General features: G+C 46.6%; 2 protein-coding genes across 2 annotated transcripts in view; both read left to right on the top strand.

The window, feature by feature from the left end:
- GALNT6 (polypeptide N-acetylgalactosaminyltransferase 6) overlaps window positions 1-10,216 on the top strand; it is a 31,370-nt gene extending 21,154 nt beyond the window's left edge. Inside the window, exons 6-12 of the mRNA XM_037845022.1 lie at window positions 130-364; window positions 3,528-3,645; window positions 5,462-5,662; window positions 6,202-6,333; window positions 7,009-7,110; window positions 8,601-8,753; window positions 9,747-10,216. Coding sequence (XP_037700950.1) covers window positions 130-364; window positions 3,528-3,645; window positions 5,462-5,662; window positions 6,202-6,333; window positions 7,009-7,110; window positions 8,601-8,753; window positions 9,747-9,860 — 1,055 coding nt within the window. The 3' untranslated portion in view covers window positions 9,861-10,216. The remainder of the gene's footprint in view (window positions 1-129; window positions 365-3,527; window positions 3,646-5,461; window positions 5,663-6,201; window positions 6,334-7,008; window positions 7,111-8,600; window positions 8,754-9,746) is intronic.
- A 152-nt stretch (window positions 10,217-10,368) lies between these two features.
- On the top strand, window positions 10,369-27,118 carry CELA1 (chymotrypsin like elastase 1). Its single transcript, XM_037845023.1, has 9 exons — window positions 10,369-11,745; window positions 15,451-15,592; window positions 16,250-16,332; window positions 17,232-17,332; window positions 18,238-18,363; window positions 19,191-19,327; window positions 20,555-20,700; window positions 26,058-26,207; window positions 26,981-27,118. The coding sequence occupies exons 2-9, from the start codon at window positions 15,532-15,534 to the stop codon at window positions 26,996-26,998; spliced, it is 822 nt and encodes a 273-aa protein (XP_037700951.1). The 5' UTR covers window positions 10,369-11,745; window positions 15,451-15,531; the 3' UTR covers window positions 26,999-27,118.
- Window positions 27,119-27,965: the final 847 nt, after the last annotated feature.

The raw sequence follows: 27,965 nt of genomic DNA on the forward strand, positions 1-27,965 counted from the left end.
GTTCCTCTCTATATATAACTAGGAGTGGGTGGTGGGTCCTCTTGTCCTTCTGGTTCTCCCCCCTGGAGCGGAGCATGGGCTCAGCTCTGAGTTGGACCCTGATAGCTACCTCCTGGCCTGGGCCTGCAGGCGAGTGCTTCCACAGCTGGCTGGAGCCCCTCCTGGCTCGCATCCTCGAGGATGAGATGGCAGTGGTGAGCCCGGACATCGTCACCATCGACTTGAACACATTCGCGTTCTCCAAACCCGTCCAGAGGGGCAGAGTCCACAGCCGCGGCAACTTTGACTGGAGCCTGAACTTTGGCTGGGAGACTCTACCTCAGCATGAGAAGCAGAGGCGCAAGGATGAGACTTACCCCATCAAGTAAGAACCACAGCCCGGCGAGCCCCCTCCTGGCCTCCACCACCCCAGTCCCACCCAGTTCCAGGTACCCGGGCCACTCACGTCAACATTTATTAGGTGCTCACCAAGCATTTGATACGCATTAATTAATCCTCACTCCCTATGAGGTAGGTACTATGATTATCCTGTTTACAGATGAGAAAACTGAGGTTCGTAGCGATCAACAACTGGCCTAAGATAAAGCCCATGCTCCTGTGGCACTGTACTGCCTCACCCCATGCGACTTGCTCATACTCACCACTTACTGTGTGCCGAGCACTGGGCTAAGGGCTTTCCACATGTCACCTGTTTGTTCCTCCCTGCACATAGAAGGACATGACTGGTACTTACAGATAGGGTGAGAGGGTGGGTGGAGGACACTGATGCATAGCCACCACAGTAGAAGGAGGTGGCATGTGTTCCCAGGTCACTATTTTTGAAAAGGCTAAGAGCATATTAAAAGAAGATGAACAAGTATCCTGCAGTTTGTGGTTTGTTGCAGGTGCCTTGAACTTCTTCTGTAAAGGGCCAGACAGTAAGTATTTTAGGCTTTGCTGGGCCACAAAAGGTCTGTTGCATGTTCTTGTCCTACCACAACCTCCTCCCCCTCCCCCTCCTCCTTCTCCTCCTCCTCCTCCCTCTTCCCCTTCTCCTCCTCCTCCTCCCTCTTCCCCTTCTCCTCCTCCTTTTTTTATTTTTTTGTTATAACCCTTTTAAAATGTAAAAACCATACAAAAACAGGCTGCAGGGCCAGAACCCATAGTTTGCCAATCCCTGATCTATAGGGTGGATACTAGAGGGTTTATCCACTGTTTAAGCCAGCAGGGTTTCCGTTCCCCTCGTGCTCCCAACCTGCTTTTCCCTCTCCAGATCGCCTCTGGTGTTAACAGTTGGACTCCACAGGTTTATGCTAACAGTTGTCTCTCGCTGAGTTAGGAGTGACTGTTAGATTGTCCTTTGGTTTTAGATTATCAGTGCCATTGTTTTCCTCTTCTGGCCGGGAAACTTAAGGATCACCTGAATATACAGCAGAGGTTTAGGGAAGGGAAGGTTGAGGGTACAGTGGCCTGAGATAAGAAGGAAGGTTTGAAAGGAGAAGAGGGTTGGGGTTCCTCCCCTCCATCTGTCCAGAATCCTAGGAGATGTTGCCCAAACTCTTGGTAGAGAGGGACTGGGTGGGAGCCACGGGGGAGGAATCCCATGGATCCTGAGCAGCCAGCTGCTCTGTCCCCATCAGGAGGAGGAGAAGCAGCAGAAGGGGAGAAGGGAAAAGAGAAGGGCAGGGGAGAGAGAGGAAATTGGTTTCATAGATGCCTCTTGCTTGGCGTGTATAGCAACAAAGCCCCCTCAGCCTGGGGCCAAGCACACACTGACACAGTCAGAGAAAGGGCACTTGGTCCCAAACCATCATCGACGTCCCCCACTCTGATGTCCAAGGACCATACAGCTGGATGACAAAGCCCCAGTGTTTGAGGCAGGAATTTTCTCACCCGTCCAATGCCCTGGTACCATGGTACCATGCGTGGCTTGCCCAAGGCACTTTGCCTAGAACCCCACTGCTGGAGGACCCACCCCAGCCTGCACTTTCAAAGCTAATCAGAGGCTAATAGGGGAGGTAGAAGACGCAGGAGGTCCCAGGGATAAGCCAGGAAGTGTCAGGGTGTTTGCCAAGGTCGCCTGCTGGTTGTGGGTCTGCAGTGAAGTTCTCCATGTGGGGTTTATCCTCAAGAGTGAATTTGTCAGTGACTTCTTAGCTGGGCTCTAGCCTGGAAAGTACCCAGATGCCTCAAGGGCAAGAAGCAGGCCTGGACGTGTGGGATCCTCCAGAGGAAGCTGGTTACTGCCAAAGCACTCATCTGGAGTTCCAGGATTCTCTGACCCTCTCTGGACCCCACTTGGGCTGGTTTGGAACCCCTGGGAGAGTCCAGAACCAGTGACAGGAAGCCATGAGGGTTTCCCAACTGAAATTCCTTCCAGAAAGCAGCTGCAGGAGCCAACTTCAGAGAGATAGGAGCAGCCAGGGGATACCACCAAGGTCAGGCTCCTGGGTGGTCTCCTCAACACATCAGTCCAGTGAACACTGATTGACCCTCACTGTGTGTGAGACACCTTGATTGGTTCTGGGATTACAGAGAGGATTCAGTGTCTTCCTGCTTGGTTGTACCACATGAAGCCGCCCACTGAGGGCAGCAAAGCCCTATCCAAGCCAGCCTTGCCCAGGTATAGAAGCCAACAGCTAATGATTACATAGCTCCCCACTGCCACCCCTTCCTGCCATTCCAACTGGGTGCCCTTACCCTTATAAGCCCTCCTTGTGAGTATTTAAATTCTAGGAGTGAGATATTTTTGTCAATTTTCTTAACTCAGGTCTGTGCCTCCCTGCCTTGGTCTGAAGCCAGAATCTTTTTGTAATCTCCTAAATGCTCCTTTTAGTCCAAGTTGAGTTGATCTAACTCCCCAGCCTATTCCTAGGAACACCTGTTATCAGTTTCACCTGTTCAAAGTAGTTGGCAGTTTCTCTGCAAAGCTAAAGTTTCTTAGGCAGCATTAAGCACAAGGGCTAGAATCCTACTAACCTTGAGGCTTTTGAGTCCCTGAAGGGTCAGGAATCTGAAACAGAATGGGGCCAACCCAGCTGTAATATTCATTCATTCCTTCATTCATTCATTTGTGGTTTGAATCCTGCCTATTTCCAAAAACAATTCTGCACAACTTCTGATAACTAAGTACTATGTTCCAGGCACTTTGCTGCCAATAAACTATGGTAGCTTTTCTCTGCTACTGGACTGAGCCCTCAGACAATGGGATCTGTGTCTTTCTCAGCTTTGTTTGCCCACAATGTAGCAAGCACAGCCCCTGGTGACTGGTGTTTAACACATTCTTGGTTGAATGAATGAGTGCCTTTTTGAAGAGAGTAATGATAATCACATCTCTCCTTAGCCTGGTCTTAGAAGGGGAAGAGGACACAGTAAATGCTCAATAAATGTTTGCTAAACCAATGAGTAAGCTAGTGGAAGAGCAGCTACACATGCTGGGAAAGAGGAATAGAGGTGGGGAGGTAGGTCCACAAACAACTGTTCCACTCCAGGCTCCCACTCCTCTCCCCACCCAGAAGATGCACATGCTTCTCCCTCTGTCTCTCCAGATCCCCGACGTTTGCTGGTGGCCTCTTCTCCATCTCCAAGTCCTACTTTGAACTCATCGGTACCTATGATAATCAGATGGAGATCTGGGGAGGGGAGAACGTGGAAATGTCCTTCCGGGTGAGAGTGAAGAGGGCTTCGTGGGGGACAACCACCACCCAGGGGACAGCCTGAGAACCTGTCTCTTGGGCAGCAGCAGCCTCAGGGAAGTCATGTGAAACTGAGTGTAAAAGGGTGGCTCTTCCCTGTCATGGCTCCACCTTTCCTGCGCTCCTCTCCCTGTCCATGGAAGTTGGTCTTCGGGAATCAGATTGGACAACTTGAAACAAATTACTGGGCAGAATTTCTCAGAAGAAGGGGTATGGGGACTGGATATCTGGAGACTAGAGACATCTTTGATGATATCTGTGGGAAAGGTTTAGAGTGAAGGTGGAAGCAGATCAGTAACCAATTATTTTAGTTTCCCAGCTGCTAAAACAAATATACAGTGGGTTGTCTTAACAACAGGAATTTATTGCCTCACAGCTTCAGAGACTAGAAGGCTTGCTTCCTCCTGGGGTTGGTATCTTCTGGCTGGTCAGCAGTCTTTGAGGTTCCTTGGCTTTTCCGTCACATGGCAATTTACATGGCGGCACCTTCTCCTTTCTTTTGTGGGTTCCGTTGACTTCCAACTTCTGGCTGCTTCCTGTGGCTTCTTCTCTCCATGTCCAATTTCCTTTGCTTATAAGGACCTCAGCCATACTGGATTAAGGCCCACCTTCATTCAGTGTGGGCACACCTGAACTAATAACATCTTCAAAGACCCTATTCACAAAGGGTTCACGCCCACAGGACTAGGGATTGGGACCTGAACATGCTTTTTGTGGGGGACATGATTCACTCCCCAACACTAATCACCATACTTTTTCTGGAGAAATCAGGCTCCCCTTCCCAGATAAGAGGGCATGTTCTTTAGCAGCCTTTGGAGTTGTTCTACCACTATGCTCAGCAAGCTCTTTGTAACTGTAGGAGAAGATGGCGGCCTAAATTCTGGTGGGCCCCAGAACTCTGAGGGACTCGGGAATTAGGCAAACCAGGTCAGGAAGAAAGGATTGCCTCTTCATGAAATCTGTACAAATCTCCATGCCAGTGAAGAGGTAATTAGTAAGTAAATAAGCTCATTTATAAAATCATCTCTCAGAGTGCCTGGCACATACTAAGCACATAATTGATATTCACCATTGCTATGATGATGCGTATGTATTTCTGTTTCTGCTATGCTAGAAATTAATAATGACATACCTCCCAATCTAAAACCTCAAAGAGAAGAGACAACTGGGAGAGGTATCTTACTTAGATCAGACCTATGGCATAGAGAAGGGTCACCAGCCCAGTCAACCTAAGTCCAGGGCTCAGCTTCTAGGCTCATCAGTGAGCCTCTGACCTCGGTTCAGTCTCTCTCCTGGGTGACTGGTTGCTAAAGGTCCAGGTGACTAACACAGGCTGCCTAGCAGTTGCCTTCCTCACTATTAATTAATGTATTGATGCTCTGATTTGGGTCACAGTCCATCTTGATTTGGGGGAGCTTGAGTTTCTATTCATACCTGGTGAGCTGATAAAATCAAATTTCCAGATCAAAAAGCCAAGTGCTCACAGTAAGTCCATGGGCACAAAGTTAGCCAACTGTCTTTTCTCTAAAGTGGGTGCTGATAACCCTCAGGACCCTACAAATCTCTGTTCACTTAAGTCAGAGTGAACCAACATGAGAGATCCCTTGGCTATGAGTCATGGTCTGGAAAGGGGCCTGTCAGTGCCCTTTTATCCAGGCAGAGAGAGCACAGCCATTATCTGAGTCCTTGCCCCTGGGGTCTGGTGCCCTGGGAATGGAACAGAGATACTTGGGGGGAGACTGTCCAACCCACCGCTGAAGGTCCCATCCTATCTTCTCTTGTGGCAGGTGTGGCAGTGTGGGGGCCAGCTGGAGATCATCCCCTGCTCTGTGGTAGGCCACGTGTTCCGGAACAAAAGCCCCCACACTTTCCCCAAGGGCACCGATGTCATTTATCGCAACCAAGTGCGCCTAGCTGAGGTCTGGATGGATGACTACAAGGAGATTTTCTACCGGAGAAATATGCAGGCAGGAAGGATAGTCCGACAGGTGAGAGAAAGTGGCGTTCTGCAGGTATTTGGAGGAAGAGAGAACCTGGCCAAGGGCTTCAGGGCAGGGGCCCTCCCCATCTTTACCCTCTGGTGTCTCCCTTCACCCTCAGGGCCCTGTGAGTTAGAGCCCAGGGGGAGTCCCAGGCACAAAGACCTCGAAGGCTAGAGAATTGAGGAGAGGGGCCTTGCTGTCCCTACCAGGAGTATCCCAGCACCCTTTAGGAGAGGAGAGGAGGAGGGAAGAGATTTGGAGATTTGAAGAAGAACCTCTTCCAGGAGGAATGGCTTTGAGAGGCTCAGAATTGGGGAGTTGGAGGGAAGTGACTCCTGAGGAGTCACAGATAAGAGAGTAAGGAGGCTACAGTCCCAAAGCCAGGGCAGGGGGTTTTGAATGGACACGTCCTAAGCAGGAATGAGCATGAGACCCATTTGGGAGAAAGTGGCTCCAGGAACTCCTTGCTGTCTGGGCTGTTTCAACTGAGACAGGAAGGTCAAGGGTGGTGGAACTGACCCTTCAGCGGCTAACTTTGTTGACAGAAATCCTTTGGCGACATTTCCGAGCGATTACAGCTAAAGGAAAAACTACACTGTCGCAACTTTTCGTGGTACCTGCATAACGTTTACCCGGAGATGTTTGTCCCTGACCTGAAGCCCACCTTCTATGGAGCCGTGAGTCTCAAGAACCAACCTGTCTGCCCATCATCACAGCACCCCCCAGAGAAGTTCAGGACCACTTATTCCACACATGATGACACACAAAAATCGACTTTTACCCTCCACACTCCTTTATCCAGGAAGAGAACTGAGAGGCCACTTTGGGGCTGCTAGAGATAGCTAAAAATCTTATAAGGGAAAAACAACCCCTTAGCAGTGGTCCCCAAAAACAATTAGCATGTAGAAGAATTACCAGGAAGGTTTGTAAAACACAGAGTACTGGGCCCTACCCCTAGAATTTCTGATTCAGTAGGACTGAGGAAGGGCCCGAGACTTTGCCTTTCTAGCAAGTTCTCAGGTGATGCTGATGGCCTGGGCATCACACCTTGAACCACTGCTCCTAAGGAAACTCCCACATGCTGAGGCTTCTCCAGGGGACCTGGCATCCTGGGAGGTTGGCCATCCTGCCCCACAGAGGGTTCTAGTTCTGCCCTTGCCTAGCCTCTGGGGCTTTGCACCTCACTTTATTAGTTCCAGACATCTGTGGTCATGAGGAGAGAGGATGAGCAGAGGAGAAACATCACACAGGGGAAATCCAGCCATGCAAATGTATTCCAGTAAGGCCCCACCCCGCAAACTCAGAAACTGTGCCGTCCTGGTTCCCCTCTCTCTCCTTCACCCTCTTTGCAGATCAAGAACCTCAGGATCAATAAATGCCTGGATGTGGGTGAGAACAACCAAGGAGGGAAGCCCCTCATCATGTACTCCTGCCACGGCCTCGGTGGCAACCAGGTATACCACCCAGCTATACCACCCAGCTATACCACCCAGCTATACCACAGCTGTCTGTCTCTGGGAGGGGTCCATTCTCTCCATAGGCCTCCTTTCTCCTCCCCAAATAGTCCTTTCCTGAGGAATGGGATGGGAGGAAATCCAGAGGGAAGAGGAGATACCATCCCTGTCCTCAGGAAGCTTCCAGTCTAAGGAAGGTTTGAATTAGCGGCATCTAGAAAGAGCACTGGGCATCAGTGTTGGGTGCTAGAGAGAGGGTGGTAGGGGAGGACTGTTGATCAGAGAAGGCCTGCTGGAGGATGCTGGCTGCTCAGTGATATTTTGAGGTGAATATGGAAAAATTTTGGGAACTTTCCCTCGCCTACACTCAGCTTCTATCTTCAGTGCCTCCCCTGCCCACAAGCTATACTCTGATCCCACCACCCAGCAGTGATGCCCAAACACCACCGACCTACTGTTTCACAGTTATCTGGCATTTTAGGAATTTACCCCATGCCCTACAATGTCCCAGCCCTTCCCTGAGGGATAATTAGTAACCTCCATGTCTCCAGTCCTCAATCCACCCTGAATGGCATTTAGTAAGTAAGACATGCTTGAAACAGAGCTGAAGTAAAGAAAGGGATGGCATGGGACACTGGACAGGCTGCAAATGAGATAAAGTCATTCTAAAGCAGTTATCAGCAAAAATAGGACTAGCATATTAAATACATGATTTTACAGATATTGCTTGAAATTATACTAAGTTAAATTTTAATTTTTAAGTAATTTAAAGAAAAAAATAGTAACTTTTATTCCAGTGTGTTTCAGTTTGCTAAAGCCTGCCGAAATACAATATACCAGAAATGGGTTGGCTTTTAACGATGAGGATTTATTAAGTTACAATTCTAAGGCCATGAAAATGTCCAAATTAAGGCATCAACAAGAGGATACCTTCCCTGAAGAAAGTCCACAGGCATCAGGGGTCCCTCTGTCAGATAGCAAGTCACATGGCCAGCGTCTGCTGGGCCTTCACTTCCGGGTTTCCTCACTTTTAGCTTCTGTTTCCAGTAGTTTTCTCTCTGAGCATTTGTGGGTTCCCACTTAGCATCTCCCTAAGCTCTCTGGGTGTTTTCTCTCTCTGAGCTCTCTGGCTTTTTCTGTCTTTTATCCTCTCATAAGGACCCCAGTGAAGGGGTTAAGACCCATCTTTCATGGGCTGGGTGACATCTCAAGTAAACCAAAAGGTCCCACCTACAATAGGGATGGATTAAAAGAAAGTGGCCTTTTCTGGGGTACATAACAGCTCCAAACCAGCACACAGTGTAACTCAGATATGGTAAAAAATCATGGAGATGGCACATAAATCACAAGAGTCTGGGCATGGCCTTGCCCCCTCACCTTCCTCCCCAGAGGCCACGCCATGATTGGTCTTAGTTAGGGAGGTGGCTTTGGAAAGTGTCGGCAAAACTCGCTCCCTGCCCCTCAGGACCTCTTTTTGTCTCAACTTCCAGTACTTTGAGTACACAACCCAGAGGGACCTTCGCCACAACATTGCAAAGGAACTGTGTCTACATGCCAACGCTAGTACTGTGGGCCTTAGGAGCTGTCACTTCACTGGCAAAAATAGCCATGTCCCCAAGGACGAGGAATGGGAATTGACCCAGGTGAGTCAACTGCCCAGAAAGCTCAGAATCAAGGGCCTGAAGCCACTGTTGCTGCCTGCCTCCCCTCCTTATTTTCTGCATCTTCTGCCTGAGACACCATGGCATGGATCAGGAAAATGTAAAGTGTGGTCGCAGGAAGGGTTCTCAAGGGCTAAGTGATTTTAGGTGATGGCTGGTTCTGGGAACATGAAGATGGGATTAGGGATTATGGCCCATAGCCAACTCTGCTATGGCTTAAGGATTTTTAGGCTGAACCCAAGTAAATGAAGGTAAAGAATCACTCATGGTTCCCATCTACCCTCCATGTGCCAAGCACAGAGCTAGGCATGCACATATACATTGGCTTGGTTACTCTCTCAGAGACCATTCCCAGGTAGATGGTGTCCCCATTTCTGTAGATAAGCTCAGCAAGTTTGTGACTGGCCCAAGACTCATCACTAGTAAATGGCAGGCCTGGGATTCAGACCCAGCTACTTCTGACTTGAAACCACAGCCTCTTTCTATTATGTAGCACTACCTCAGGATATGTAATATGACTGCTGCAATATGAGGCCTAAACCAGCATTCCTAGCAAGCCTCCATACTCACCCCCAAAGCCCAGTCCCAGGCTTAGGGAAGGAGAAGCCTAACTTTGGGGCTACAGAGTAAAGAGTAGGGGTGGGGCAGCAGTGTCCTTAGATCTTTGAACCTGGCCATTGGGAGGGAAAGGAAGCCCAAAAGCCTTTTTCGGTTAGCCCACCTTCCTGCCTTCCCCTATTGTAGCCACTCAGGCTAAAGCTGGGGGTGGGGAATTGATGCTGGAGACAGGTGGGGACTCAATAATGCATCCCATCAGGGTGCCTGGCAGGTCTAGGGAAGGAGTTTGGAAGCTTCTTCTTGATATCTTGTTGAGCTTCCTTTCCCTTTTACCTAATTTTCCCCGTGTGGCTGCCCCCAGTAGTGCTGTTGGAGGTCTGGTGGTCCATGTTCACCCTTTTCTGTGTCATCTTTTAGGAGTGGCTCATCAGGAACTCAGGATCTGGTACCTGTCTGATGTCCCAGTTCAAGCAACCAGCCATGGCCCCCTGCAATCCCAGTGACCCCAGCCAGCACTGGCTCTTCGTCTAGGCTCCGGACCATCTCAGTGGGAACCTCCACAAGCCTCTCAGGGAACAGGATGGCTGGTGTCTGGGAACCTGATCCTCAGCTCCTCTGTAGGCCTTAAAGATGGATTTCTAAACCCAATGAATGTTGAGATGGGAACTTCCTACTCCTTGCACGATATTGGGCCCATTTTCTTTTCTCTACACCGGTGGAAGAGACCTAGGGCTTTCCTTCTGTCCCAGAAACAGAGGCATCCGAAGCAGAGAAGGCAGCTGGGAGACAGCCCAGGGCAGCAGTGCTGAACTCAAGAAAAATACCTCTAAAAAAAAAAAAAAAGAAAAAGAAAGAAAGAAAAGTACCTGCACAGTCATGTCCCTAACCCCTGGTCACCAAGAGCACAGGCAGAATCTGTGAAATATTGTATTCTAACAAGGATTAGAGGTCTAAGAGAGCCTCCCCTGCTAATAGTATGCAAAGTTTGTCAGCCCTTCATAATTCACAGAGAGCACCCTAATGTCCATTATCTTTCTTCATCTGCATGATAACCCTTTGAGAAAGACAGGACAGGAAGCACCATGTGCATTTTACAGATAAGAACACAGAAGTAGAGAAAGGTAAAGGGCCTCGCCTGCAGTCTCACAGTTAGTGGGTGGCTCAAGCTGAGACTGAGGCTCGTTCTTCAATGCTGACCCAGGGCTCCTTCCGTCACACCACAAGAACACTAGACAACTACTCACCAGCCTTCCCGTTCCCTCTTCCCTCCACTCCAGATTGTTACCAGCCAGCTGGTCTCCATAAATATAACCTAGAACCATGGAGCCAGGAATTCTGGGATGTTGGTGAAGAAAGAAAACTCAGGGAGCCAGTGATTCTCTAACTCCCAGAACCTTGTTCAAAAACCACAAATATAAAGTGGATAAAAGGCAAAGTAGGTGTAGATGAAATTGAGGGAGGAGGAGAGTAATGCCCACCAGCCCTCGAACTGCTAAGAGTCTGTAGAGCGCAATTTGAAAAGCTGTTGTTTCTGTCTAACCCTTTCATTTTCATTTTATGAAACAGAAGCCAGAGAGGTGAAGTAATTTGTCCGAAGACACACAGCATAGTATTAGCAGACCTGAGTCTAGAACCCAGGCCTCCTGAGCAGGTAAAGCTAACATAACAAGCTCTGAGGAAGCAGGGACAGTGTGCAGAATTGAACCTGACTGAATGACCATGTCTGCTGTACTCGCATGAAGTGCCCCCGGTGGGGCAGAGCTGACAGGCATGCCATCTCTTCTCCAAGCAAGTGGGAACCTACGGTGACCACAGCTGAACTCCAACACACATGGCTTCTTTGCCTGAAGTAGAGCCTAGCTGCCTAGAGAGAACTGAAATCGGATCCAGGACTTCTTTTGACTTTCAATGGTAGGCTGTCCTCTTGGGCATCACCACATGAAGGTATTGGGGCACAGCTGCCTCCTGTTCCCACACCACTCCTTTGGGACCCCATAGAGGGGTAGCCTAGCAAAAGGAAGAGGAGAGCGTGGCCAGGATGTGACTTCAGGTGGGGAAAGGGAAAAGTTATTTCCCAGAAAGAGAATTGGACCTGAGATCCCAGCTGGAAATAAAGGTTTTATGGTGTTGGTAAAGGAAGTTTGCATTGGGTTACTCCTCCCCTGAATTGTCATATAGCTGATCCATTTGGAGAATCAGTTGATTCGGACTGTGCTGGACCACACACATCTGGAAGGTTGTCCCCAAACATCCCCTGGCCCTCAGTGTAGCCTGCTTATTGCATGTCGAGCACTGTGTAGACATGAATGTGAGGAGATGTAAGATGAGGCCCCTCCTCCATAAAACTCACTGTAGCTGGGGAAACAGAGATGTAAACAAATCGTGACAATCCTGGAGATGTTCAAAGCTGTGCTAGGTGAGTTATAAGAAACAATTCCTTCTACTTAGGGGAATCAGGGAAGTTCTTCACAAAGGAAGTGACATTTGACCTAAGATCACAAAGGATGAGTCCTCAGTCGGGAAGGACTCAATAAGCAAAGATCTAGCACGAGCAAAGCCACAGAGGCAAAAAGGTACAAGTGGGTCTGGGAAAGCAAGAGGACATCATGGTGAGAGAGCGGTGGGTGCAAAAGCTAGAAAAGCAGGGTCACATTATGACTTGAATGGGCCCTCAGAATTTTGGGGGACCCTTGTTCCATTAAAAAATACATTTTATGTCCTTGTTGGCATAAAGACAAATGTAATCCAGTCTGGGTTGTATTAGGTTTTTTCCTAATAAATTTAAAAGAAATTGGCCCCTAAAAGTATTGTGGGCCCTAGGCGCCATGTCCACTGAGCCTGGTGGGTAGGCTGCCCTGTAGAAAAGTGTGTCAGGATCCAACTGAGAAAGGCTTTGAATGCTATGCTAAGAAGGCATGTAAACCATAGGAGTCATAATCCTTAACCCTAATCCTGACCCCTCTCTCCATTGCACTAAACATCCAAACATTTGTCAGGCATTGATTATTTGCCATTTATTCCATCATCCCTCATACTCTCTGGCATCATCCACAGCTCCCCAGCCCAATCTTACCGTGATATATGCCCAACCAAGGCGCCCCGTTGTGATGCTAAGAAGGTTCCTTACCCCTGCCCCAAAACTGCGTAGCCTCTCCCAGGAGCAGCCAGCTAAGAGTAAATCGAGGAGGTGAGAGGTGCAGCCACAGGGGGGAAAGACCACATGCCATGCCTAGAGAGTAGGCTGAGGTTTGGAGGTGAGAAGAGGACTTGGGAAGGAAGGTGGTCAAAAAGGGAGATGGCACCGAGGCTGGTGGGAAAACTCAAGGAACCAGCTCCATGGCCTTCCCCTTAGCTAACTAAGGCTGGCCTTGCCCTAACCCAACCTCTCACCACTCTCAGAGCTAACCTTGGGCCCCCACCTCTCAAAACCTTTCTACAAGCCCTGGGCCATTGTCTCCTGGTTCCAAAAGGCTCTCATATCAGTCCTGAAGGGCTGAGCAGTGAAGGGCTTGTCCCTAGGGATAGATCTATTTCCCACTTGAAGAGTACGTGATCATTGCCAAAAATGGCTAAAAGTTCCCAAATTTATTCTTATTCTTAATTATAAAAGTAATACTGGGAGATTCATCCTCATATGCCTTGATACCTATCCATTCCCTAGAGGCAATAAATGTTGATAGCTTCACATAGATACTTTAGGCCTTTTTCTATGAATATATAAATACATACACACACACACAGTACCATACTCTGTGCAACTTGCTTTCTTAATATATTAAGAACATCTTTTCATGTCAGTCTAAGTCGAATTCATTCTTGTTTTATTTTTACTGTGGTAACATATACAACATAAAATTTCCCATTTTAACCAATTTCAAGCATAAAATACAGTAGTATTAATTACATTCACAACGTTGTGCTACCGTCACCACCATCCATTACCAAAACTTTTCCATCACCCCAAACAGAAATGCTGTACCCATAAAGCATTAACTTCCCATTCTCTCTTCACGCCTGCCCCTGGTAACTTGTAATCTACTTTCTGTCTCTATGAATTTGCATATTCTAGTTATTTCATATAAGTGAAATCATACAATATTTGTCCTTTTGTGTCTGGCTTATTTCACTCGTGATATCTTTAAGGTTCATCCAAATTGTATCATGTATCAGAACGTCATTCCTTTTTATGGCTAATATTCTATTGCATGGAGATACCACATTTTACTTATCTGTTGATGGACACTTGGGTTGCTTCCACATTTTGGTTATTGTTAACTCATTCTTTATAAAAGCTGCCCAGTATTCTATAGTACGGTTAAAGCAAATTTATTTAACCTTTCTCTATTGATGAATACTTAGATTTTTTTTTCCAGTTTTGCTTTGTGACAAACTATATTATAACCCACATCCTTATTTTTGTGCCTGTGTGTATTTCAAAAGGATGCATTCCTAAAATAGGAATTGCTTATTCGGCAGGAATGCAGTCCCATGGGATTTAAACCAAGGCCACTGTCTATACCTAACCCTGAGAGTAAGAATTAAAAAGGGTCTGACCAGCATGTTTGTGAGGCCAAATATGTAGATTAGTGACAAGTTACAGGGGCCTAAAGTGCAGGCCTGAAGAGTTTGGTTTTTAAGCAGACACAGATTGGGCTTCTCTGGACCAGGCCCTGAATGGGACAGCAAGGGTACAGAGATGGACGTGATACTGGCTCCGGTTTGAAGGCTCACCAGTTTGGAGTGTGTAATGTCAAGGGGTAACCTTTAGGAGGCCATGAAGCCTCTTCTTGGACACCCCTTCCCTGTGGCTGGAGTTATCTCCTTTCTCTCCAGAGGAGGCAGGGAGGTGGGAGGAGCATGACAAAAGAGACCCTAGGCTCCCCAGCCCAGCTCAGCCCTCTTTCCTGAGCTCTGCTTTGGGTTGGAATGCTGGAGGTTGGGGTGGAGAGAGAGCCCACCACATTACCCAGGTTGCAAAGCCCATCTCATCTCCCCTGCACATTCCAAGGATCCTGAAAAGGGGACAGTCCATACAGACTCCTTCTGACAGGCTTCTCCAGGCCTCTCCCACCCCAGCAGGCACGAAGCTTGAGTGTCTGGTAAACAGCAGCCCCAAGATGGATCAGGCGATTTTCCCGCCTCTCTTTAAACTTTCTGACTTCTCCCCGACTAATTAAAAAATCCAATGCTTTAAGTGTTAAAATTGGTGGATCTGGGTTTCTACGGCAGGTAGAGTTATGCTGGAGTTCTCTGTGTGGGTTTGTATTATTTTTGTAACCGACCTGTAAGTTTGCAAGTATTTCAAAATAAAAACTTAAAAAAAAAATGCGTTGCCACAATCACCGCTCCAAATAGTCCTCGGCTCTGGGAACTGCAATAACTCTGATCATTTTGTGCCTGATCCAAAAACCTCCACCCACCTCAGGGCTCTTAGCACACTGTGCCTCCCTTCTTCCTCCTCTCCTTGACTTTGATGGGCAGAGCCTGCAGGACACATCTGCTCCTGGCCTCCAGCTCCCTCTGCCCCCTGCTCTCAGCCCTCATAGCCCGAAGAGTATCTCCCAGTAGGTTCCTTCCTCTAACCCGCCCCACTTTCTCTTTCTCTGGGCAGCCCTTTCTCTATGGCTCCCCATTGGAGTCTCTTCAAGCCTGTTTCTTGGTGCCCTTCTCCACCAAAATTCTCTCTACTGCATATACTTTGTTTTGGTCTCCCTGGGTTTGCACCTAGGTCTGCAGCCTGGGGGCATGTCGGATCTCCCTGACAGGGACATGTTGCTATCTTCCTCCTGGCTTGGCTCCTCTTGCTAACTACTCTTCCCTCCTCCATCCCACCCTTGCCTCCACCTCCTTGTGCACAGACTAGGTCTCTGCACTTATGGTGCCGCTGGGGACAGGGAGACAGTGATAGACTCCGAGGCTGAGCACCCTGAGGGAAAAGCCAGTCCTGGCTCTCTGTCTTCTGAGAAAGAGTTTGTTGGATGCTTTTCAACTAAAAGCAGATTATTAATTAGCCCTGACCTTGTTCTGTCTTTGAACAACAGATAAATGAGTTTACTTCTAAAGAAATCTTTTCATTTGTATTTCCATGTCACCTGTGATTTTCCCTGCCTTATACCCACAGCCCTGCCAGTTGGTAGGAGGAAGGTCAGCAAAGCTGCTGATAAGAGGAGTATAAAGAGGGCTCAGTGCATGGCAAGGGGCAATGGTCTACTCTGCTGGCAACATGCTGCACTTCCTGGTGTTTGCTACCCTGGTCCTTTCTGGTAAGTGGGTCATCTGGCCCAAGTTCTCTAGGGAGGAGAATTTGGGGAGGAGGGTTGGAAAGCCATTCGTAAGCCCAGGTCTGCTTCATATCCCAGATGGGGCTGGAATACGCCACCTGTGAGTCTTGCAAAAAACTTCACTCTACCGGAACCCATGATAGGAAAGGTCAGGGCCACTAGACATGCAGTCTTTCTGGGTGGCAGGTCCCTGAGCCATGAAGCAGGGAGAAGCCTCTTTCAGAGGGCCTGGGCTTTCCCACCACCACCATTGACAAAAAGACATCCTTAGCAGGTGTCTGGCTGGGATGTGCACTGCTGTCCATGCCCCCTGGAGAATTCTGCCAAAACACTGGGAGGAAGGGAGAGGAAGAAGGGGTCCTCAGGCCAAGGGGTGACTCTGAGTTAGGCTGAGAACACAAGGAGCGTCCAGGGCCCCAGCCTGATGATATGAAATAGGCCTTTCCTACCATGCCAGAGTTCTAGGGACACCTGGGGGAAGCAGAAGGCTTCTGGGCCCCTCGTTTGTTGGAGAGGAGCTATAAATTAGCAGACAAGGCTAACATTCCTCAAAGCACAGTTCCCACCTACTACCCCCTACCCCCAACCCAGACTGACCCCATGCTCAGTCTTCACTCACTTTTCTTCTCCCCCACCAAGGACACAGCACCCAGGACTTTCCGGAAACCAACATCCGGGTAGTTGGGGGGACTGCGGCTCAGAAGAAAGCTTGGCCCTCTCAGGTGGGTGTTCCCTCACAGTCCCAGGCATGCAGTACTATGTGTATTTGTGTATGTCCTTAACAAGAGGCAGCTCCCCAACTGCCTGGGTCCTAGTCTTTAAAGACACATGGGAGGGGATGTGAATGCTGACCGCGCTTCCTCACTCACTCTCCCAGGCACACACACGCACACAAACCAAGCAGAGCATGTTGCTTATTTGGCTGTTTAAAGTTTCCTGCTCCTTCAAGAGGGCCCCTGGCTCTTATTTAGCAAACTGAAATGTCTAAAACTGGTAAGTTAACTGGTGAATAACCACACGTTCACAGCAATCACTGTGATAAGAACTGGATTCAATTTACAAAAGTTTGACCCCCAATTTCAGGAATAGAGCTATTATGTCATATGTGGTGCTGATGGAGGAGACAGGAACTGATAAAAATGAACATTCGGATGGTGTTTCTAAGTATACTCTGAGGTGAGGGATCACAGTGAATCTTGAGCTCTGGAGACCTCAGCTGTGGGGCTCGGGTGATGGAGCAATTCCTTGGCAACGTTTCCTTCCCAAGTGGAAATGGAAGTAGAAAGACCTGGATTCTAGGTCCACTGCAACCACCCGGAGCAGGGATGCCAAGGACGATATACGTGTACATCTTTACTCCCCAGGTCCATTAGGAAAGCCAAGATCAACAAACTATAAAGCACTCTTTCCTGCTGACCACAGAGGTGTCTACGCACCCCTTCTCAACCCCACACTCCAGGCCAATAGCAACTGGCAGGTCAAATGAAACCTATTTTTCATCCCTAGTCCAGAAAGTTGGAGATTGTCTTGATGACAGGAATTTAGGGAGGTAATATGTAGTTTGGAGCAAAGCCTTCTGAGAAATTCCAACCTATCCCTTCCATTTTCCCTCCCCAACCAGATTTCCCTCCAGTACAAGTCGGGAAGTTCCTGGCATCATACCTGCGGAGGGACCCTCATCAGACAGCAATGGGTGATGACAGCTGCTCACTGCGTGGACAGGTGAGAAAAACCAAGACCAGCTTTTCTGAGCCCCTTGCAGGAGAAGAGTCTGTGTGCCCAGGTCTTCTGGACTTTGGCCACTCAGGGCAGGAATTTAGGGGGTGGAGCAGTGGGCCATTGCCCTGCCCTTTCATGTTTGGGGGGAGGCAATAGAGTATAATGAAAAGTACAAATTTTAGAGTCAGATGGGCTCAGGTTCAAATTCTATTCCACCTTCATCTATGTAATCTTAGGCAACTTTCTCAGTTTCTCTATGCCCCCATTCTCTTCTCTAGACAGAGAAGTAATACCTACTTCATAGACTTGTTGTAGAAGATTAAGTGAGTCAATATTTAAGTGCCTGTTCAATGTCTGGCTGTTAACTTTTCATATTTGTCTTGAGCAGTGGTTCTCAAATTTGAGCATGCATCAAATCACCTGGAAGGCATAGATTGCTGGGCTCCACTCAGCAGAGTTTCTGATTTGATGGGCTCAGGTGAGGCCCGATAATTTGCATCTCTAACTATTTCCTGGTTGATGCTGCTGCTGCTGCTGCTTCAAGGATCACTCTTTAAGAACGACAGGCCTACAAGTTTATGTTTTCTCAAAATCTCTCTGGGGGCTGAGAGCCATTATTTCATTTATGCTCTCCATGCCTCTCCCAGTGTATGAGATATTCAGCCTATGATGTTTAGCTTAATAACTTGGGAAATTGAAGTTGAGGGTAGTCTTCTCACTCCTACAAGTTAATGGATTAGGAAAGAGAGACTATAACTTTGAGGGTCTTTTACCTCTCCTCTGTCTGGGCCGGATAAGATGGGATTTTGCCCTAAGGATAAGATGTAAGATGGCATTCCAAATTTTCTCTAAGTGGGGGAAGAGGTTTGAGCCCCCTGGATCACTTAGGGTTTCTTCTCTCACTCCAGCCAACTGACTTTCCGCGTGGTGGCTGGAGAGCACAACCTGAGCCAGAACGATGGCACTGAGGAGTACGTGAGTGTGCAGAGCATCGTGAAACATCCTAATTGGAACAGCAATAACGTGGCTGCCGGGTAGGGGCAAGCCCAGGCTCCCTGGACTGGGAGGTACAGGGCCATGAGGGTCTTGGCTTCCTTCACATAGTTTCCCAGAGGGCTGGAGGGATCACACTGCCTGAGACCTGGCCAATGGCAGAGTTGAAGCTGGGAGAGAGCACCGTGTCCTTGGGGCTGGGGTGGCGGGAATAGCGAGCTGGCACTTTCATCCAGGAGGGTTTTCAGAATTTTAGACTTTGGAGGACTTGAGAATTTTTGAAGGTTTTGGGAATTTGCCCGCTCACCTAAATCTCCTTCTCTGTAGAAGGAGCTTTACAGAATAGAATCCATCATCAAGAGTGAATTTCTTAAAGTGACTCTTATGTGGGAAAACTTCTGCAAGGGTGAATTGTAATCTTTTGGAAAGGAAGTAATAAAAATGATGGTCAATTTTTTGGAGTATGGGGTAGGGAACTGGGGGGTGGGGACAGGTTCAAGTAATTGGGATACTTCTGCAGAGCTTTCAAAGCCATGCAGCATTTTGCATCTTTCTTCTTTGAGAACTCTTCTCTACCACCAAAGTCATGCCACCCTGGTTCTTCCGATCCTCATTCATAGCTGGGAATTTTAAGACCACTCCCCTGGATTGCAGTGACGGGAGTTAGGCTGCAATACTGAGTTTCACCAGCAGGTGCTGATGTTGAACATATAATATCCTACCACCCAATGGCGCAATTCTTAATTTGAGGCTTTGCAAGTTAGCACCCTCCTACTTCAAAGTCATTGGTTCCCAATTCTATGGGGACGCAGCAGTGTAGAGAGGGCCAGCCCATAGGTGACCTGACCAGTCTCCTTTCCTCCTGCAGCTATGACATCGCTCTGTTACGCCTGGCCCAGAGCGTTACCCTCAACAGCTATGTCCAGCTGGGTGTTCTGCCCCAAGAGGGAGCCATCCTGGCTAACAACAGCCCCTGCTACATCACAGGCTGGGGCTTGACCAAGAGTAAGTCACCTACCTTGGCACCATCCACCACAGCTTAATTAGGCAGCTCAGGCTGGATGGGGTGGGGGTAAGGGGGATGTTATATTTTTCTGTGAATCTAGGTGTTCAAAGCCGGAGACCAAAAGCCAAAGGACCCAAGGATAAAATAACTGGAGCATTAAACCAAGCCAAGAATGGGCTGTGTGATAGTCAAGTCGGAGATCATAGATTTTTAGCACTAAAAAGACTTACCTCAGAGAGTATTTTGTATCAGCCCCTCATTATAAAAATGAGGAAACTGAGGCCCAGAGAAGGTCACATAACTAGTTAGTGCAAAACTGGGGCCAGAACTCAGGCATCCTGGCTCCCACTTTGGTAGTCATTATACTACCATGCTACTCAATAGAGAGGCCGTGGGCTGTGGGTTGGAGCGAATGAACCAGAAATAGCTGTAGGTCCAGATAAGTCAGGGGTAGAGGAGGCCTCAGCTACATCTGGGCATCATGGGAAGACTTCTGGTAGGGAATGTCATTCAGATAACATGGAAAGGTAGGAGGGCGAAGAACAGAAATAGTTATAAAGGGCAGAGACATTAGGCCTGACACAGAAGTCTGTCAGCCACCTGGCAGTGTTTGAGCTTTTGGAGACCAGGCAAAGCTTTGCTATGAGCTGCCACTCTACTGGGAAAACCTGGAGCTGAGAGAGACATGCTTCTAATCCAGCTATGCTCAGTTCACTTATCATTGAGTTTTAATTTCCTGATCTATAACAAGAAAGGGTTGTTGAAAGGATCCAAAGAAATAATACATGTACAAAGGCTTTGAAAAGTCAGAAGAGACAGATAAAGGAAAGTTGCATCAAGCTCTTAAGAAATAGAAACAAGGGTGCACGGTTCTGATTCTGCTTCATGGGGCTTACAGTTTAAGGAGGGAACAGACAAATGGATGTATTATCAACAGATAAGATCACTCTAATTAATTTAACTCAGCTACCCAAGAGTTTAAAAAAAAAAGTCAGGAGTAGGATTGGTGGTTTGGAGCCTGGGGAGAGTAATCAAGGATGGCTCCCTGGGGTAAGGGGCCTGTAGCTGACATATAAAAAAGAGAAGAGAGGATAATCTACGACTTGCAGTGGGCAGAGAGAAGGAGTTTGCCCTGAGTTCAGCTTTCACCAGTGCTTGAGAAGGTTTGGTGGGGTGCGGGAAGTTTTCCCCTGGGACTGACCTCCAATGCTGTGTGCCCCATACAGCCAATGGAGAGCTGGCCCAGAACCTGCAGCAGGCTTACCTGCCTTCCGTGGACTACGCCACCTGCTCCAGCTCCTCCTACTGGGGCTCCACCGTGAAGTCCACTATGGTGTGCGCTGGCGGAGATGGAGCTCGCTCTGGATGCCAGGTGAACATACTCAGAAGGTGTCAGAAGTCCCACCCCAGTTCCCTCCCCTTTCTGCTTCCTACCTCCCACCTTTTCCTCACCACCACCACCCCCTCCACTCCACTTTTTATTCCCGACCCTCTCCCACCTCCATGCACAGAAAATTTTCTGCTCTGGTATCTGAATGAGAATGATTCTGTGCTCGTAACTCTACACTCACAGAATCTCAAAGTTGGAACCTTAAAATTCATGTTGCCCAATGCCCCATCTTAAAAGCTTGAATGTGGCCCAACAATTTGTGCATTGGCATATGTGTGTGTGTTCTTTAGGAGTTGTCTGCAACTTAGATTTTTTTATGGCAGTGATGGGGCTGGGGCCTGGAGGGGTAGTTGTCATTGTGGGTAAGGTAGCTCCCCACCCCCCTACTTTTCTTGTGGCTCTAACGCTGCCACTCTATTCCAGTAGTACTTATGGAAGTACATACAGGTAAGTATGGTAGGTGAAAATGCCCCAGATAGTTTTTTAATAGTTTATACATGTAATAAATAGAATCATATCAGTCAGCAGTATACCATCTTACAGATTACTCACTGCAGTTCAACAAATGTTCATTGAGCATCTATTATGTGCCAGGCACTGTGCTAAGTACTAGAGATACAAAGATGAATTAAATGCAGTGTCCCTGGTGCAGGAATGGGAGAAGCAGACACATGATAGAACATTGTAATATAGTTTAGTAAAGTGTCATAATAAATATGTACATAGGGTAATATGGGAGCCATATTAGGACAGACACTTACCTCTGCCTGCTGGGGTCAGAAAATGCTTGCATTCCCCCAGAAAGTGGAGTCTGTAGTGACTCCTGAAGGTTAAACAGAAGTAGGCCAGGCAAAAAAACAAAAAGACATTTAGAGAGAGGGAACCACATGAACAAAGGCATGGAGCCAACAATAGAGAATTATAGAGTGTTCCCTATGGCTAGAGCAGAGGTTGGGAAAATATTTCATGACATCTGAAAAATATATAAAATTGTGGTGTCCATAATTCGTTCATTTATGTATTGCCTATGGCTGCTTTTGAGCTACAACAGCAGAGCTGAGTAATTGAAACAGAGGCTGTATGACCCTCAAAGCCTAAAATATTTACTATTTGGCCACTTAAGAAAAAAGTTTGCTGACCCCTGGGCTCATCCATCAAAGCATAAACTATAAGCATATTACAAAATGTTAGGAGATGAAACTAGAGAGGTAAGCAGGAGTCACATGACTTAGGGCTTAGGGATATGAACTTTATTTCTTAGGCACCAAGGAACAATTGAAGAATTTTAAATGAGAGCAACATGATCAGATTTGCCTTTTAGAATCTCCCTCTTATGATAATGTAGACATGTTTTTGAAGAGGGCAAAAGAGGCAGAGAGACTGGTTAGGGCTATTGCAATTATCTAGGCAAGAAATTTGAGGGCCTGAATTAGGTCAGTGGTGGTGGGATGGAGAGGAGGGAAGAGGGAGAATCTGGAATGATTTCAGGCATCTGGTTTAACTGATTTGGGGGAGGGGGATGCTGCGACAAATGAGACAAGATTTGGGAGAGAAGGTGATGAGTTCATTTCTGGATAAATTGAGTCTGAGATCCCAAAAGGGCATTCTTATGTAGCTAACCAGTAAGAAATTAGACATAAGAAAGTGGAGCTTGGGGGATAGATCTGGGCTAGAGATACCCTTGAGAGCAAATGAGATCCCCACATCCCACACCTCACACACATCTTTCCAGGGAAAAGTGCTAGAATGAGAAAAGACTAGTGGATTGAGGAAGAACCCCAGGAAACACAAATGCTTGCTGCTTCAGGGATGGGTGGAGGACAAAGAATACACAAGGATCCAAGAAGGAGTGATTAGAGGTAAGAGAAAAACCAGGTGATAAAGGTTTTACAAAAGCTCAGGGAAAACTGACATGGTATACAGGGCAGCAAGGAGACCCATATGTTAAGAGCTCAAAGTGTCTACTGGGTTTGGCAATTGGTGGGTCTCTGGTAGCCATGGCAAGAGCAATTTCAGTAGAATGGTGAGGGCAAGGGCTCAAATGGATGGGGTAAGAAATGAAAAGACAATAAGAAATATAGCAGAAATAAGTAATGTAAATTACTCTTCTAAGAACCTTGGATGAAATAGAAGAACAGAAAGTTTGGTAGCTTTAGAAAGAAAACAAGTCATAGAGGGGATGGATCTTTTAAGAGGGAAGAAAATTGAATACGTTAACAGGCAGAGAGGGAAGGATCCTGTAGTCAGAGAGAGGGAATAATGGATGGCACAAGATCCTGGGAGGAGACAGAAGAGATGGGACTAAGAGCATAGATGGAGCTGGCTTTGAACAGGAAGAAGGACACCAGATTCACATGTGGATGTGAAAAAATTTCAGGTTGGGTAGCTGGAAGTTGGAAGGTGTCTGCACTATTGCTTCTTCTATTTCTTCATCAACTAGGAGGAGTGAGGTTTACTGCTGAAAATGAAGGGACAAGGGTTGTATGGGTCTGGAATAACTGTTAAAATGAACAGGAGAAAGAGTGTCCTCCAAGATGTTGCTGAATCAGCTGAGTTAGAAACCATGCGTTTGTATTGCAATGACCATGAGCATGTATGATTCGCTCTGTTTTACTCAATGACCCAGTTGTAGGGATTAATATAGGTTAGGTTTTCTTGCATGGCTGGAGCTCACCAACTGGATTACAGATCACCCCCAAGGTCCAAGCTAGATGGTGGAGGAAGACAAGCCAGCAGAAGGCTAGTAGCCTGACTGAAATAGTAGAATCAAAGAATTTAAGGGTTTTGTTGTTTTTTAGCTAGAGGAACAATGGAAGTAAGGTAACCAACTTGTCCCATTTTGCCAGGAACTTTTCCAGTTTTAAAAACTTGTAAGCCCTGAATGAGAGTACGGCCAGAAAAGGGACTATCGTATAACGGAACCTCCTCCAGGCCTTCACCAGCCAGTTCCACCTATAACCTACTAAGGTTTAACTTTTCTGAGTTCATTCATTTCCCTTTGTTCTCTCTCAAGACTTGAACTCTGAAAAACTAGTGTCCTTTTCTTCTAGCTGTCACTCCAAATAGTTCTCTGAAGCAGTTGTGTCTCTGGGTCCCTTCCCACTGGAGTTTCCCAAACATTGTGTCTTCATCTTCCACACTCTCAGAGTTCTGAGTCCCCAACCCTTCCTCAGAGTGGATTCACTGAGCCCCTTCTGCCTCAATCCACCAGTTCCCACTGAGCTCTCTTCCAGCTCTTCCTTCTGCCCTCAACTCCTCAGCCACACCCTCCATCTGTCCAGAACTCATTGGTAGCTCTGAGCCTTAGGTGGGGTTCATCTATAGTGGACTTCTCTGTTAGACGATCTGGCTAGACAATTTCATTGGAGGACCTCCAATGTCAGTACCCTTATGTCTTTCCTCTTGGGTGGTCAGATTCTGTGGAAAATATCTTCCAATTTTATATATGGAATTAACGACTTGTTGCTGGCATTCAGGGAACTGAGTAGGGAAAAAGAATCAAGGTCATATTCTAAAAACCCAAGTTCCTCTGATTCTGAGCCTGAGCATATAACCATTACCCACCACATCACTTTCTCTCCTCTTCACCTCAGTTTTCTTTAACATGTTTTGACTACCTACCCTTTGCTATGTATGAGTCTAAATGCTAGTGATAAAGAAATTAATTGAACACACTACTTCTCCCCACCCCAGGTTCAATTTAAGTCAATAAAAGCTATTGATCTTAAGATGGTCAAAGTTCTATGCTAGCACCGTAGAGAAGAAAACTATCAGGAAGACATAGTTCCTGTCTCAAGAAGTTCATAGATACAAAGTACGAAACCATAATACAAGGCAAACCATGATGTAAGTGCTGCAAAACAGAGGAAGTACTGTGGCTGTTTAGAAAGAAAGAAGAGATTCATCTTGACTGTAGGATTATGAAGGAGGTGGGGATTTGAACTGGAGCTTTAAAATGCACAGGATTTCACAAACAGAGATGGGGTGGGTGGGGTGCAAGAGAAAGAGAACAAAAAGCAAAGACCCATCAAGAATGGGGAATTAAATGCTTAATGGATATACAGTTTTTGTTTGGGGTGATGGAAACATTTTGCTAATGGATGGTGAAAGTAGCACAACACTGTGAATGTAATTAAGACTACTGAATAGTGTATACTTGAAAGTAGTTAAATGGAAAATTTTATTTTTTATATATTGTCAACCAAGAAATAACAAACTAAGCTGCAATGCAGCAAAGGCATTTATTTGGGGTCTTAGAATTACAATTCTGGGAGCACAGATTCAGTTAACAACCCAAATTGTGTCCCCCCTTGACATTTCCAGGGAAGGGTTTTTAAAGGAAAAGAAGAAGATTACACACATTGTTTGTGGTTGGTAGATATTGGGGTATTCTAATTGTCCTTCAGTTTAGATAGTTAACTAAGTTCTTTATCTGGTAGTTCCTTTTACTGTCCAGATGTCCTTAGGGTTTTGAGGAATATTGTTGCTAGAGGCTTTGCATACTTTGGCAGTTTGTGATATCTGGCTGAGACCTGCCTAAGAGTAACCTCTAGAATGACCTTCTGACCCCATTTTAAACCTCTTGGCCATAGTAATTCTATTTTGTTTTATTTCTTTTAACAAAATGTTACCACAATAAATTTTAAAAAAGGGAAAAGAAAAACAACAGCAAAAAGTCAAAGTCCAAAGATGAAAAGATGAGGAGTTTTCAGGGGTGTAAATGTCCCTGGCAACACAGGATATGACTCCCGGGGATGAATCTGTACCCAGCATCGTGGGATTGAGAACATCTTCTTGACCAAAAGGAGGATGTGAAATGAAATGAAATAAAGTTTCAGTGGCTGAGAGATTTCAAATGGAATCAAGAGGTCACTCTGGTGGACCTTCTTACACACTATATAGATAACACTTTTTAGGTTTTAATATATTGGAATAGCTAGAAGTAAATACCTAAACTAAGACAATTGTATAATAATGTAGATTACAAGGGGTGACAATGTGATTGTGAAAACCCCATGGATCACTCCCTTTATCCAGTGTATGGGTGGATGAGTAGAAAAATGGGGACAAAACCTAAATGAAAAATAGGGTGTGATGGGAGGGGGGTGGTGAATTGGGTGTTCTTTTTTTATTTTTATTTTTTATTCTTATCCTGATTCTTTCTGGTGTAAGGAAACTGTTCAAAACTAGATTGGGGTGATGAATGCACAACTATAAGATGGTACTGTGAACATTGTATACCATGGATGATTGTATGGTATGTGAATATATCTCAATAAAACTGAATTTGAAAAAAAAAAAGATGAGGAGTTTTAGGACCATGCTTCTCCTTCCTGCAGGGTGATTCCGGAGGCCCTCTTTATTGCTCCGTGAGTGGCCAGTATGTTGTCCATGGAGTGACCAGCTTTGTGTCCAGTCTGGGCTGTAATGTCTCCAAAAAGCCCACAGTCTTCACTCGGGTCTCTGCTTACATCTCTTGGATAAATAACGTGAGTCCTCTCAAATGACAGATTGAAATAGGATCGCCTGGAGATCCACACACACTGGCTGGGGTGGGGAGCAAAGGTTGGCTGGAGAAACCATCATCTTCCTCACCACCTCTACGTGTCTACCCCTCTCCCTTCCCTTTATAGTGTACTTTCCCTCAGGAAGGGTGCCGTCTCGAGCCCCCCTTCACACAGCCATTGAGCAGGCTTTCCCATCCTGTTGATTGCTTAGGGTAAGATGGTGGCAGCAGCAGGACTGAACCAGTCACATGTCAATGTTGTTCGTAGGTCAAAGCCAAGGAAAAAAATAGCTTCAGAAAGGCCTGCATTCTCCTGGGCAAGGGAAGGAAGCACCAACCTCCTTTCCCACAAGCTCCTTCTAAGGGCATTAAGAGAATTTGCTCTACTCTTTGGAGAGAGGTTTTACCCCTAAAACAATGCTTTAGGGTTGGGTGAGACTGCCTACATTGACCTAGTGGTAGAGCCCCACAACCCATCCCATCTGTGCCCCCTAGCCTTCAAACACATTCTGGAGCCTATGGCATGAACCTCGGCTCACGGCTATTTCAAGTTCTGTCCTTGCCACTATGTCCTGGGTATGTGTGCATAACATTGCTGATCTCCTGACACAGCTGAGATCAGCATCCTTTCCCTCCCACAGTGTCAATTCCCCACAGACCCAGTAGAGGGCTATTCTGAAATGGGAGTCCTGAGGAAAAGAGAGAACGGGAGGTGGGCAGAAGTTACTGACTGTACATAACCGGTTTTTCTTTCAGGTCATTGCCAGTAACTGAACATTTTCCTGAGTCGAACAGCCTTCCCAAAGTGTTTCCTAGGTCCTCAGCAGGACTTAGGGCCATTAAGGAAAACAATCTGACTATTGAGCCTGATACAGAAAAGCAAATAAAACTGAATATACATTATCAGCCTGTGTCTCTCTCTTTGGAATAAAGCCCTCTGGAGGAAACACAATTATGGATCCCAAGTTGGACTTCACCACAACATTTCTGTGCTGGTCCCTCCTTTACTTTGCTGCCACACCTGTAACCCGAGAAGTTAGGATTTAAGGACTGATTATGATTACTGAATCATTATATAGATAATCCTTTTTACTTTCTGGTATATTAGAGTAGACAAAGGGAAATACCTGAGACCTGCTGCCTCAATCTCTGATAATGATTGTCTGGCCTTTATCTTGTGCCCTTATGATTGTAAAAACCTTGTGACTAATCTTCACTTGTACCCATTTATCCAGTTTTTCAACTTAAAGTCTTATGACCACTAAAGACAGCCCCTAATGTTTATTAATGAAGGGTCTTGGGTCAGCCCAGAACTAACCCACCCCAAGTCCAAAGTTATCTTGATAACCAAAGCTGGATCTAACCAAAATGGGCCCATCTGACATGTGCAATAGCTTAGACTTTTACCTACAAGTCACCTATACCTCATTATAATACTAAAAATCACACCCATCATCATATTAAGGCCACCATTTTCTTACATACCTTTTGTGACTAAGCATGTAATCAGTCTGCTCATGCTCAATAATTAGATCATCTCTAATTACATAATCTGGGGCCACTGTACTCATTATTCTAAAACCCGCCCATCTTTTGATGCTTTAAAACTATCAGAATTACTGCAGTTCAGGGAGACAGATTTTGAACCGATAGGCCATCTGTTCTGCTTTGCGCCTAGCAATAACTCTCTCTTTGAAAGCCTGGTGTCTCAGGAATTGTTCATTTGAGTGCATCCAGCAAA

Source organism: Choloepus didactylus, chromosome 8 (genome assembly GCF_015220235.1).
Source record: "Choloepus didactylus isolate mChoDid1 chromosome 8, mChoDid1.pri, whole genome shotgun sequence".
Classification (NCBI taxonomy): Eukaryota; Metazoa; Chordata; class Mammalia; order Pilosa; family Megalonychidae; genus Choloepus; species Choloepus didactylus.